Consider the following 15,252-nt stretch of genomic DNA (forward strand, 5'->3'; position numbering starts at 1 on the left):
TCTTCTTGGCATCCAATTTTCAACATACTAAAGCCATTCCATTATTCTGTGAATACCAAATAATAGCCAGATCCATGTCCGAAGCAAATCCCTTCTAATGCAGTTTCCAATTGCCTCTCAGCACCGTTGAGGTGTACCATGCTAAGGCTTGCCACACACTGTATGCCATTCACACAAAGGAGCCGCTCAGTCCAACCGCCAAACCCACCTTTTACATCACGCCATGCCACTTTTGTTGCGAAGGGACTTCCCTACAGCTTTTACATGTTACAGATACAAGTGCCCTAAGCACTAACCAGCTTTTAACAAACATACTTCTTTCATAAACATATTCATATTATAAAAATTTAAAAATTCAACTTATTCTTTAGCTTTTTTCATACATACATCACAAAACTCTAATTTTCTTGACATACGTCAAGGAGTTCAAACAACACAGAATGCTCATTTCATAAATTGCAGATACACAGTTACTTAAAATAAACCTACTCCTAATTGATATAAGTGTTACACTGTGTCATCAGTTATTCTGTTCATCCTGCCTGAACCACTAAAAGCTCATAGGACAAATGGTTCCAACTCTCATACAAAACAGTTATTATAAACAAAGTTGTAAACATTGCTAATTGACAAAACAAAAGAACAGGACAATGCAGCTTAAGTCTTCTCCGTGTAAACTGCTGCACATTTTTTGGCTTCCCTGGTGCATAACTTGTCTTACTGGAATAAAAATCTTTGAATCCCAATCTGAATACCACATTTAGTTTTGACTGTGAGCACAACTCAGCAAAAGTCTATATGATCATTGTAGTATTTTAATACTTCACTTGAATGCATCCGGGTAAGAATAAAGACTGATGATCAGTAGTATTTGACTGTTATGGTGTACCAAGTAAAATCTGTTGTTTTATGTGCATTGCCTGTCTGTATCAATCCTATATACTATAGGATGTGTGCAAAATCCCCATCCCCCCAGTATTGAATACTAATTGATTTTATTTGTTTTAGAACAAGTGCTTACATATTGAGTGCCCAATATGGTATTTTCCCCATCATGCAGTAAGCACATTTCCATATGCCTCCATATTCTTCTCAACATATTTTTGAGCATGTCCAGTGTTATAGTGTGAAGCACCTCCTTGGTGACTTACAGATACATGCACCTCGGTGACTTCCCATAAGTAGTTGTCAGGTGTGGTGAGGTAAGGACTCCTTAGTGTCTATTTCAAGGGAGCTGGTGTTGCTGACAAACCATGACCTATCCACCATCCTGGAAAGTGTTCATTTAGGAACTCTCACAATGCAAGAGTGTAGTGAGGAGATGCTCCCTCTTGCTGCATCCATATGCGTCCTCAGTTGAGGCATTAACCATCTTTTAACATGTGTAAATAATTTGTGCCATTCGCAGTCCCCTCAAAAAGTATGGTCCAAGCAGATGTGATGTTATCGTTATCCATTTCATTATGTGGGAGGCAGGTTCCTTTCTAGCTCGACTGTGTAATATAGACTTCTCTTTGACCGATACAACAATATTTCTAGAACAAGAGCTGTGATAAATGGAACATTCATCTGAAAATAAAACCTGGCCATAGTTCACTGTGTTTGGAAACTGACTTAACAAAGCACGGCATGCTAAAATGCGCTCATTCGGGTCTGTATCTGATAACTCATTTATGAATTTCGGTCAAAAGGGTATGACCTTAAGGCTTTTTTTGTGCCCCCAAAACAATCCCCCATTGTTATCATCAGCATACAGAACTCTGAAGCATCTTTACAAGTTGACTTCATAGGAGATTGTTCATTTGAAGCAGGGACTCTGGCACATGTTTGTTTCATGCCTTCTTCCTTCAACACTTCCAAAAGCATAACATGTCTTTCCCAATCCAGAAGTATTGCCCTTCGTGGTGGAGCCCTATTAAATTTTTCCTGGAGTGCTCCCATAATCCATTTCATTGTCTGCCCTGTGTGTTGGCATTCATGCAACCACACACTTGGCCCTAAGTGCTCGTCAGTAGTGTAACTATGACCCCCAACATCTGCCGTGGCTACGAATTAAAACTTGACTGTGACTGCAAAAACCTGTAAACATGAATTTCAACAATTGATAAGAAGTAATGTAGCTACTAACCTGCCTAAAAACATTAAATACTAAACAGGGGTTACAGGGGTATGGGACTTCTCGTGCACCCTGTGTATGCACATTGTAACTTGCTGCTTCAAACTGGCGCTTCTGGAAGCATATAAGGGATTCTTTGTATTCCCCACTTCCACAATCCCCGGTGTGGAGTGCTAAGTTACAATGTATAGATAGTGACTGTATTTATTGTTTATTTTAGTTTGTAAATGGTCTGCCGCAGCTATAAAGAATTTCAGTGTTTCATCATACACCCAGCAGTTATTGTAGATCCATCGTATCTCATTTGTGTGCAGATATTAATTATTGTATGCCTTAAATTTCAATATTTTATTGATGATTTCCTTTAAAAAAGTGAATAGTGCAAAATTTCTACTTTTTCTGATGAGCATTTCTAATTTTGTACCATTTACATGTAGTTTCTTGCCTTGGAATGCTGTTTTCTGTGTATGTGGTAACAAGAATGACATTAGATGGTGTTGAATATCTAGAAAAGATGTAACAGAAAATAAATTTATGTGATTTTGTGACCAGTTGATCTAATAATCATACATCTTGTGTAATTTTATGATCAGTTGATCTACTAATCATACACTGTAAGATAATTCCCCATACAATGGCTAGTGATGGCAGTAACTGTTTTGAAAGAAGTTGGAAGACGGTGTATTACTTCATAGCGATTTGCTATCATCTGCTTTGTAATTTGAAGCAAAAAGTATCTTCATTGACTCTATCAATAAATTTAGATAATTTCAAACTTGATTACATACCATACAACATTGCTTTCATGTACAAGTATGTAGATGCACAGGACATGGTGTTGTCTGTTAGATGAAGTTGCTGCACCAAGGAAGCTGTCGGTACTAGTTGAGGCCTTTTGATTTCAATCAATGCAGCTACTCCCAGCTACTGCACTGGGAGTGTTTGTATATTGTATGATGAAACGGTGAAAAATCCAGGATGGAAAAACAACAGTATTATGAAAAGGATAAATAGCTACTTATTGTATAAGTGAGATGTCAAGTTGCAGACAGGTACAACAAAAAGACTGCTAATTTGACCTTTTGGCCAAAAGGCCTTCTTCTGATGCAGAAAACACATGTACATTCACTTGTTACTGGGACTAGACTGCAGTCAGAGAGAATGGTCATGTGTATATGAGTAGTGCTTTTGTCCAAAAGCTCAAATATATAGCAGTGTTTTTGTAGTGCCTGTCTATGTTTTAACGACTCCTTTATATGGTGAGTAGCATAATATTGTTGTAGATTGTATGATTAATATATGTAGTCATTATAATGCCATTGTCCTGTGTGTAGTGGTGTAAAATGCATGGGCAAAAACTTAAAATTCATAAATGCTCAGGCATTTATGCATTTTAAACATTAATTAATAATTAGTGTTTATAAAAAAACTTTAATCTGATGTTTTGTATTAGAGGAGCTGATTTCCAACACTGTTTCTGTAGTGGTTGAGTAATAAAGTTGGAAAAGCTGCTTGAGAGTTAGGAGAGAGTTATTAGGGGAAATAAATTGGACTGTAAACATAACTTTTTGTGTCTTTAATGTGATCAGTTTTATCTTCACAGCAGTGCAGTCATACAGAAGTTGATAAAGAGAAGAGCAGAATATAAAACTGTAGTCTGGCTCAGATGTAACTACATCTAACAATAAAGAATTTTTTTCTTCACTGAAAAGGCAGTTTAACATTTAAGAAAACATTTACCATCAAGAAACACATGCCAGCTGTTTAATACATCCAGTAATAATTTTTTTATCAGTAATCATTCTTCAATAATATTCAGAGATTTGACATGGATTATAAAGTGTATTACGTTACAAAGCGATGACCAAAGGACAATGTTATTTTTTATTTTTTTTTTATAACCTGACTGTCACTATACAGCTGTTCAACACTGTGTGTGTGTGTGTGTGTGTGTGTGTGTGTGTGTGTGTGTGAAGAGCAGAACTGGTAAAAAGAAAAAGGACATTATAGATGTTAGGCAGCTGTCAGCAACATGCACCCTTCCTTGGTACAACAAATTGAAATGCTAGGAAAAAGACACGTTGCTACTCTCTTCTTTCCTTTCATTCTTATTAATAAAAGCAATGACTTTCAGTATTGAAAGTAACATCTCATCCCTTATTTTAATTGATAAATTATGCATTCTAGCAGTAAAAGCTTTAAAAAGTGCTTTTTTTTATTAATGTTCAGTTTTAGGCATTTAAAAATGCTTTGAGCAAATTTCCAGGCAAATGCCCATTTATAAATGTTCTGCCCACTGATCATTTGCCTGGGCCATATTACTACCTGTGTGTATTATTCCATGGTAATTGCTTTTGCATTCTAGTTACAGATGCACAATGTGCCTGCCAAGCTGCCAGATTACCTTCTGATTGAAATGAATCAGCATGTTAGTTGTCAAACTCAGTTGCAAGCTGATCGATTCACTATATATAATATCATCAGCCAGTTAGTGAAGGTATACCCAAATGGTAAGTTGAAAGTTTGAAAATAATCAAGTAACAATATCAATTTAAAATGAAGCAAATAAGACTCTAGTATGATCCTTGTTCTTCCCAGCGAGTTAAACTAATATTAAATTATTTTGTTCCCAGTCCTGTGAGTTTGGCGAAACAGCTTGATATTTTGATGGTTTTTACACGCAGCACCTTTTGGCAATGTTGAAAGGGTGTTTGTGTTTTATTTATGAAGGTAGTGCCTGATGTTGGTCCACTCACTCACTCTCACTGTCTCTGCCCCTGCTGCTGCTTTGTCTTTTGTCTGAGAGCACATGTTGCTTATTGTGGCCAGTAGCAACCCCCCCCCCCCTCCCCCCATCTCCACAGATCTGAGTTGATAGTTTCCATTTCTATTTAAAGAGGTCGTCATTGATCCTAATTATGTTGATTTCCTTTATTATGCTACCCTAAAGTCTAATGACTCTGCAAAGCACTCTGGTCCATTTAAAACTGGTTATATGGCTTTCATCCATGCTGTGGTCAGACTGCTGATTTACGTTTCTGCAGGACGCAGTGTTCTGTCTGCCCAGTGGACTGCACCTTGCACTCACACTGAATGCTGTAGACAGCAGGCATGCGGTAAGGTTTCTAATTTTCTGTGGTGGTCGGATGATTGTTTTAACATTGCATTTGTTCAGAATCCTTGTGACCTTGGCTTTTGGTGGTCACACATATGTCAGTAATGCCAGGTGCCTTGCTCTCTTCCTGTGTTCCTGTGTTGTTTCAACATTACACATTGTTCATATTGCCTTCTTAATTAGTGTACCAGTGTAGCAATTCCTCTGCAAGACCTGCCTCAGGTGTTACAGTTTGGTGTGCAGGCTTTCTTGATCATCCTTGTTTCAAACAGGGTATACAAAACAACTAACAGTGTAACAGATCAGTTTCCCCCCACTTATGTGGCAGTCTAAAAATACATAGAAGTGTGATGTTAACTGTCAACTTGGCAAAATATACACTCTCCAAATATGTGGCAGAACATCCTGACCCTTTGTCAAAACACAGTGACCACCACATGAATAGCTTGTACAATTTCATGAAATTGTTGAAGTATATCTGACTCAGCAAGAACATTATTCGCATCGAGCATTTTGAGGAAGTAGCCACTGGGACTGCGTGCCTTCAGCCGAAGCATTTCTGTAGATAAGAAGAATCCTGCATTGTGTGACTACATAGCAGAGTATATATGGTTAAATGTGTTGTACATCTGAACGCTGGCCGTGAGAGCAAAAAATTCACCACAGAAGAAGAGACAGATGGCTGCCTTCCATTCCTTCACATTTGGGCACAGAAAGTACATACAGGAAACTGATGCATATGGATATCTGTATGCATTCAGCTGCCACCATACATCCCAACACTGCATTGTTGTGAGAACTGTTTCATATGACTATAATGTCAATGAGACACTGTTAGAATCGCCAGTTCATACAATACAAGCTACCACTTATAGAAACAACCGGGTGAAGATACAGGAATTAATAAATTGAAGAGTGGATTTCTTCTTTTTTTGATGCAGATGTATCAAAACATTATTCTTGCCACAAAACAACTTTTTAATTTACATTTGGCATTGTGTATATCCCATTCAGTTTACATATAGCTTAACGTATGAAAAGAAAAGAACGAAAATATAATATGATTCAACACACGCAACAGATTGGATCACCAGATGTCATACAAAATCACACCCCAGACCATAACTCTAGGTGTTGGTCCAGTGTTTAGCATGCAGACGGGTTGATTGCAGGCCCTCAATTGGCATCCTTCTAACCAACACACGGTCATCACTGGCACTGAGGCAGAACCAACTTTCATCAGAACACACCACAGATCTCCATCCTGTCCTCCGAAGAGCTCTCGCTTGACACTACTGATGTTGCAGATGGGAGGTCAATGGAATGCACTCTGCAGATGGTCTGGCTTAGAGTTGTCCTTCAAGTAACTGATCTGTAGCAGTTTGTTGTGTCACTGTGGTGTCAACCGCTGCTCAGATTGCTGCTACAGATGCTGTACTATGCACCAGCCACCTTGGTAGTGCCACATGGTCATCCGGACCCTGGTCTTCTTTCGACTTTACATTCTTGTGAGCACCGCACCCAGCAGCTATGTTCAGTGGCTACATTCCTGCCAAATCTTTCTGCAGTATCACAGAAGGAATATCCAGTTTCTCGTAGCCCTATTGCACAACCTTTTTCATACTCGGTGAGGTATTGATAAGGGTGTCTGTGTCGCGTTAAAGGCATTCTTGATTAATATCAATTCACTGCGTCCAGTCTGAAAGGTAACTAGTGCTCATGACCATTACAGCATGTATTTGAAGCAAACATGGTTTGCATCATCGTAGTCCCACTCTTACGTGACTATTGTGAAATCGGAATAGACATCCTCTTTCAGATGTAGAAACATGCTTACCAACTTGTGTTTATCTCTTATAACTCCTTCTTGTGTGTGGACACACACACACACACACATACACACACATACACACACTCTCTCTCTCTTTGTTGTCCTGGCCGACAACCATTGTAGCCCTGTGTGTGTTTCAATTTTGTGTTAGTTAGCATTGAGTAGTGACATTGTCTGGAAGCTTATCTCCTTATACAGTCTTGTTTATATGCCTGACAACTGCACAATGCCTTAACTGTTCGATCAGTGATTACTTTTATTCCTATTATTTCTAGAAGCACTGAAAATCTACATCACATCCATTCTTTGCAAACCATGGTAGAGGGTACTTCCCATTGTGTCAGTTATTAGAGCTTCTTTTTGCTCCAATCACATATAGAGTGGGGGAAGAAGGAGTACTTAAATGCCTATGTGCTTTCTGTAGTTAGTTTATTCTTGTCCTTCCGATCACCACGGGAGTGATACATAGAGGGTTGTAGTATATTCCTAGATTCGTGACTTAATGCTGGTTCTTGAGACTTTGTTAGTAGGCCTTCTACGAATAATTTGCATTTTCTTTAATGTGTCGCCCACCTCAGTTTTTTTAGCATTTCCATGATAGACTTCCAGTGTCAGACACACTTGTGACCATATTTGCTACCCTTTTTTTTTTTGTATACATTCTATATTCTCTATTAGAGCTTTTTAGTATGTGTCCCTTAAATTACAGGGTGGACCATAGAAGTGTTTTGTAACTGATTTTCTTTGTAGACCAGTTACATTTCCTTAGTATTCTACCAGTACACCAAAGTCTGCTACTTGCTTTACTTGTAACAGGGCCATTGTGATCATTCCAGAATTTGAGTCAAGAACAGTTGCTGCCAACATGAGTAACTTAGAGGTAGATGTCCTTTGAGTAGTGAAGCAACTTAAATCGCTTAATAAAAGCAAGTCTTCTGATCCAGACTGTGTATCAGTTAGGTTCTTTCAGATTATGTTGATGCAATAGCTCCATACTTAACAACCATATACATCCGCTTGCTTGACGAACTATTCATACCCAAAGATTGGAAAGTTGCAGAGGTCGCACCAATATTCAAGAAAGGCAGTAGGAGTAATCTACTAAATTAAATGCCCATGTCATTAATGTAGAATGCAGCAGACTTTTGGAGTGGGGGAAGAAGGAGTACTTAAATGCCTATGTGCTTTCTGTAGTTAGTTTATTCTTGTCCTTCCGATCACCACGGGAGTGATACATAGAGGGTTGTAGTATATTCCTAGATTCGTGACTTAATGCTGGTTCTTGAGACTTTGTTAGTAGGCCTTCTACGAATAATTTGCATTTTCTTTAATGTGTCGCCCACCTCAGTTTTTTTAGCATTTCCATGATAGACTTCCAGTGTCAGACACACTTGTGACCATATTTGCTACCCTTTTTTTTTTTTGTATACATTCTATATTCTCTATTAGAGCTTTTTAGTATGTGTCCCTTAAATTACAGGGTGGACCATAGAAGTGTTTTGTAACTGATTTTCTTTGTAGACCAGTTACATTTCCTTAGTATTCTACCAGTACACCAAAGTCTGCTACTTGCTTTACTTGTAACAGGGCCATTGTGATCATTCCAGAATTTGAGTCAAGAACAGTTGCTGCCAACATGAGTAACTTAGAGGTAGATGTCCTTTGAGTAGTGAAGCAACTTAAATCGCTTAATAAAAGCAAGTCTTCTGATCCAGACTGTGTATCAGTTAGGTTCTTTCAGATTATGTTGATGCAATAGCTCCATACTTAACAACCATATACATCCGCTTGCTTGACGAACTATTCATACCCAAAGATTGGAAAGTTGCAGAGGTCGCACCAATATTCAAGAAAGGCAGTAGGAGTAATCTACTAAATTAAATGCCCATGTCATTAATGTAGAATGCAGCAGACTTTTGGAACATATATTGTGTTTGAACATTATGGATTACCTTGAAGAGAACAGTCTATTGACACACAGTCAACACAGATTTAGAAGGCATTGTTCTTGTGAAACTCGACTAGCTCTTTAGTCACATGAAGTGTTGAGTGTTATTGACAAGGGATTTCAAACTGATTCTGTATTTCTAGATTTCCAGAAGGCTTTTGATACCATAATCAAATTGCATGCTTATGGAATATCGTCTTACTTTAGCAACTGGACTCACAATTTCCTGTCAGAGAGGTCACAGGTCAAAGTAACTGATGGAAAGTGATCGAGTAAAACAGAATTGATGTCTGGTGTTTCTCAAGGTAGTGTTGTAGGCCCTCTGCTGTTCCTTATTTATGTAAATGATTTAGGGTATGATCTGACTACCTGTCTTAGGTTGTTTGCAGATCACACTGTCATTTACCGTCGTCAGACGAACAAAACAAATTGCAAAACAGTTTAGAAAAGATATTTGTGTGGTGTGAAAATTGGCAATTGACCCTAAATAATGAAAAGTGTGAGGTCATCCACATGAGTGCTAAAGGAATTCATTAAACTTCAGTTACACAATAAATCAATCGAATCTAAAAGCCATAAATTCAACTAAATTCCTAGGAACTACAATCACAAACAACTTAAATAGGAAAGGATACATAGAAAATGTTGTGGGGAAATCGAACCAAAGACTGCATTTTATTGGCAGTACACTTAGAAGATGCAAGATGCAACAGATCTACTAAAGAGACTTCCTACACTACTCTTGTTCATCCTCTTATGGAGTACCACTGCACGGCATGGTATCCTTACCAAATAGGATTAACAGAGTACATCGAGAATGTTCAAAGAAGGACAGCACATTTTGTATTATCAAGAAACGGGGGAAAGAGAGTCACGGACACGATACAGGATTTTGGATGCACATCATTAAAACAAAGACATTTCTTGTTGCCACAGGATCTTTTCATGAAATTTCAATCACTAGCTTTTTCCTCTGAATGAGAAAATATTTTGTTAATAATAAATGAAAAGCACCAGTTTGCTTTTGTTCTACAATATTTCGAAAACAAACTGGTGCTTTTCATTTATTGTAATGTTGTTCTACCAAGAATCGACGGAAGATTCTGTTAAATATTTTGTTGATGCCGACCTACATAGGGAGAAACAATCATCATAATAAAATAGGAAAAATCAGAAAATCACATGAAAACATACAATTGTTTGTTTTTTCTATGCGCTGTTTGAGAGTGGAATAATAGAGAATTATTGTGCTGGTGGTTTGTTGAACCCTCTGCTAGGCAGTTAAGTGTGATTTGCAGATTATCCACATAGATGTATATGTTGATGTCATATCCCTACAAATTATTACACTTAGATATTTGATTCCAGTTGTGACACATTAATATTGTAGTCATAGGATACTACAATTCTTTTTACATTTGAATTGTGTAAAATTTTACATTTCGGAACATTTAAATCAAGTTACTAATTTTTGCATCACTGTGAAATCTTGTCAAGATCCAAACGAATATTAGTGCAACTTTTTTCAGACAGTACTTTTCTATAGACAGCTGCATCATTTACAGTTTGCGGTTACTATCAATTTTATTTGCAAGGTCATTAACATACAAAATTAACTGCAATGCCCCCAACATACATCCCTGTGTTACTTTTATATCTGTTGATAATGCTCTGTCCAAGATGACACACCATATGCTCCTTACCAAAAAATCCTCAATCTAGTCATGAATATCCTTTAATACCCTATAAAATGGTGCCGTCTATAATAAACGTAGGTCTGATACTAATTCAAATGCTTTTTGAAAAACAGATATACGGCATCTATCTGACCACCTTAATCTATGGCTTTTAGAGTGTTATGTGAGAAAAATGCGAGTTATGTTTTACGTGATCATTGGTTTTAGTACACCATTGAGGAGGTTATTCTTTTCCAGTTGTCTCATTATGTGTGAACTCTGAATATATTAGATGATTCTACAACAAATAGATGCCAAGGATATTTAATGGTACTTACCCTTCTTGTAGACAGGATGACCTTTACCCTCTTTCAGCCACTAGGCACAGTTTTTTTGTTTGAGGGATTTATGGTATGTAACAATATAATAAAAAGGATAGTTGCTACTCACCATATAGTGGAGTTGCTGAGTCCAGAAAGGCACAACAAAAAGACTGTCTGAAAGTTTGCTATCAAGTAACAACACCTTTGTCAACAGTAGACAACATAATCACATGCACACACACACACCCACACCCAAACGCAACTCACATACACATGACCACAGTCTCTGGTAACTAGAGCCAGACTCGAGCAACAAGGCTTATGGTAGACACAACCGGGTGGGGGTAAGGAGGAGGTTGGGACGGGGAGGGGGAGGAGTAGCAGGGTAAGGGTCAGGGATGGTAAAGTGCTGCTGGGAGTGTGCGGGGACGAGGTAGAGAGTTGGGCAGCTAGGTGCAGTCAGGAGATTAGACGAAGGGTTGGGGAGAGAGGGGTGGGATAGTGGAAAAGGAGAGAAGTAAAAAGACGGGGTGCATTGGTGGAAAAGAGGACTGTTTAGGCTGGAATGGGAACAGGGAAGTGGCTAATGGGTAAAGACAATGACTAACAAAGATTGAGGTCAGGAGGATTACAGAAACATAGGCTATATTGCAGGGAGAGTTCCCACTGCACAATTCAAAGAGGCTGGTGTTAGTGGGAAGGATCTCGATGGCACAGACTGTGAAACAGTCATTGAAATGAAGGATGTTGTGTTGGGCAGCGTGCTCAGCTGCAACAGGGTGGTTGCCACAGTTTGTCAGTGGCCATTCATGTGGACAGATAGCTTGTTAGTTGTGATGCTCATTTAGAATGCATCGCATTGGTTGCACCTTAGCTTGTAGATCACATGTTTGTATGGAAGGGACTTCTTGGTATGGAACGGGTGGCAGCTGTCGAAGTGAAGGCATTGCTTGTGGTTGGTAGGTTTGAAATGGACAGAGATACTTTGAGGTGGAGGTCAACATCGAGGAAGGTGGCTTGATGGGTAGAGTAGGACAGGTGAAGTGAATGGGGGAGAACGTTTCGAGGTTCTGGAGGAAAGTGGATAGGGTACCTAAACCCTCGATCCAGATCACGAAGATGTCATCAGTGAATCTTAACTTGGGGAAGGGTTTGAGATTCTGAGTGTTTAAGAATGTTTCCTTTAGAAGGCCTATGAATAGGTTGTCATAGGATGGTGCCATGCAGGTGCCCATAGTGGAAGGCTGGATTTGTTTGTAGGTAATGCCTTCAAAGGAGAAGTAATTGTTGGTGAGGATACAGTTGGCCATGGCGACTAGGGAAGTAGGGATGTTAGTGTAGAGGCAGATGGCATCGATAGTGACAGGTAGAGCACGTTGTCGGTAAAGGGACAGGAACTGTGGATAGTCTGTGGAGAAAATGGTTGGTGTCTTTTATGTAGGAGGCTGGGTCACGGGTAATGGGCTGAAGTGTTGGTCCATGAGAGCAGAGATTCTCTCAGTGGGGGCACAGTAACTGGCTACAATGGGGCATCCTGAGTGGTTGGGTTTGTGGGCTTTAGGGAGCATGTAGAAGGTAGGAACTAAGGTGCAACCACTGTGCTGCATTCTATGTGGGCATGACAACCAGCAAGCTGTTTGTTCACATAAATAGCCACCGACAAACTGTGGCCAAGAAACAACTGGACCAGCTTGTTGCAGCTGAGCACGCCACCCAACACGATGTCCTTCATTCCAGTGACTGCTTCACAGCCTCTACCATCTGGATCCTTCCCTCCAACATCAGCTTTTCTGAATTGCGCAGCTGGGAGCTCTCCATGCAACATATCCTATGTTCCCGTAACCCTCGTGACCTCAACCTTCATTAGTCATTGTCTTGCCCATATAGCCCCCTCCCTGCTCCCATTCCAGCACTACACAGCCCTCTCTTCCACCAGCGCACCCAGTCTTTTTACTTTTCTCCTTTTCCATCATCCTCTCCCTCCCCTCCCTCTCCCCCGCCCTCTGTGTAACTTCCTGACTGAACCTAGCTCCCCCACTCTTTACCCTGTCCCTGTACGCTCCCAGCAGCACTTTATCATCCCTGACCCCTATCCTGCTATCTCCCGCCCCCCCCCCCCCCCCCCCACCCCCCCTCCCCTTCCTCCCAGCCTCGACCTTAACCCCACCCGGTTACGTCTCCCATAATGCCATGCTGCTCGCAGTCTGGTTCTAGCTGCCAGATACTGTGGTAATGTGCGAGTGAGTTGCATTTGCGTGAGTGTGTGCATGTTGTCTACTTTTGACAAAGGCATTGTAGGCTGAAAGCTAACTTTCAGACATAATTTTTTTGGGCCTTTCTGCGACCCAGCATCTCCGCTATATGTTGAGTAGTAACTATCCTTTTCATTATGTTGTTACATCCCATCCTGGATTTTCCATTATTGGATTTTTGGTATATTATGATTAAAAGAGGAGCGAACTCTGCCACAAATTTATAATAGTACCTGATAGGGATTCCATTTGACTCTAAAACTTTGTTCAATTTCGGCTGTTTCTTAGCACCACTCACTGTAGTAGTATATCATCCATCCTTGCAGTGTGGCAAGATTTAAACTGGGACAATACTTCTTGATTTTTCTTTGTAAAGTAACATTTGAGATTGTACTTCAGCATTTATGCTTTTTGTTTGCTATTCACTATTTCCGTTCCTATATGGTTACTAACTTTGGTACCACTAACACTCCATCCATATAAGCAGAATTTCTCTGGGTTTTATGCGGTGTCATTATATAAGTTGCTGCTACGCTAATCATTGAAAACGTCATGTTTCACTTGACAACAAAACACATTTTGTTCCACATTTGAAATGTGATAAGATTATGCTTGAAAAGATTAAACAGCACATCTGATTTCATCTATATACTCAACTGATTTCCATGGGTGATGCTGTTGTACTGATAGACATAACAATAATGAGAGATTTTTATATTTATGTTTGAATTGTAAAAATTGGTTTCTGATGTAGTTGAAAAGTATGTCTGTGGTGTGGTTTGTGTTTAGAAAATTGTACTTTTTTCCAGTTAAAACATGGCTACTTGCTACTCATTTACACGATCAATTCTGAATCACATTAGCATTATAATATATTGATCTGGATGCTGTACAGCCAGGTAACACTGTTTGAACAGAGACACAACATTAAGAAAATAGGGTAGAAGCAGTAGCAGAGCTATATTGCCGACTAAATTTACCTTCGTTTACATCTACTTGTACATCTACGTCCATAATCCACAAACCACCATACAGTGCGTGAAAGAGCCTTTTTGTACCACCACAAGTTATTTCCTTTCCTGTTCCACTTGCAGATAGAGCAAGGAAAAAACAGCTGTCTGAAAGCCTCCATAAGAGCCCTAATTTCTCATATCTTATCTTCATGGTCCTTATGTGGAATGTATGTTGCCAGCTATAGAAGTGTTCTGCAGTCACCTGCAAATGCCAGTTCTCTAAATTTCCACAATAGTGCCTTGCAACAAAAGCTGCTTCTGCCGTCTGGGGATTCACATTTGTGTTCATGAAGCATCTCCATAGTATTTGTGTGCTGATTAAATGTACCGGTAATGAATCTGGTGGCAAACATCTGTATTGCTTCCGTTAACCTGATCCAATGGGGATCCCAAACACTCAAAGAATGGGGCACTCAAGCATTCTATATGGCGTTTCCTTTATGGGTGAACTAATATTCCGAAAATTTTCTCAATAAGATGAAAAACATGTTGTGTCAGTACTAGTCATTAGTATAAAAGGACAGGATTGATTGACTGAGTTGGAGTTACCAGAAAATAATTATGCATTTTTTTCTGTCATAAGTAACATAAGAAAAGGTAACAAACAGTTTTTAGACATGGGTTTTAAGTAGATCTCCAAAAGAAAAACTATCACGCACCAAGTTGTATGGATCACTAGCTTCCTGACCACAAAATCCGTAACAGTGCCAGTGTAATTAAAAAAAAAAAAAAAAAAAAAAAAAAAAAAAAAAAAAAAAAAAAAAAAAAAAAAAAAAAAACAGTTACTGACAAGGAGATAGAGGGGCTGGCCAGTACTTACCTCAGCTCAGTACAGCCGATAGGTACACAAAACAGAACAGAAAATTTACGTTCCTAGCTTTCGGAACTTTGTTCCTTCATCAGGGAGAAGAGAGGGGGAAAAAGGGAAGAAGGGAAAGTGGATTCAGTTACTCACAACCCAGGTTATGAAGCAACAGT

The 15,252-nt window shown here is 39.2% G+C and overlaps 1 protein-coding gene across 1 annotated transcript in view; it reads left to right on the forward strand.

Annotated features, from left to right (window-relative positions):
• The window catches only part of LOC124607514 (MMS19 nucleotide excision repair protein homolog), a 231,856-nt gene that overhangs the window by 11,182 nt on the left and 205,422 nt on the right, over positions 1 to 15,252 (forward strand). The window contains exon 3 of the mRNA XM_047139908.1: positions 4,482 to 4,626. Coding sequence (XP_046995864.1) covers positions 4,482 to 4,626 — 145 coding nt within the window. The remainder of the gene's footprint in view (positions 1 to 4,481; positions 4,627 to 15,252) is intronic.

This window comes from Schistocerca americana, chromosome 1, assembly GCF_021461395.2.
Source record: "Schistocerca americana isolate TAMUIC-IGC-003095 chromosome 1, iqSchAmer2.1, whole genome shotgun sequence".
Classification (NCBI taxonomy): Eukaryota; Metazoa; Arthropoda; class Insecta; order Orthoptera; family Acrididae; genus Schistocerca; species Schistocerca americana.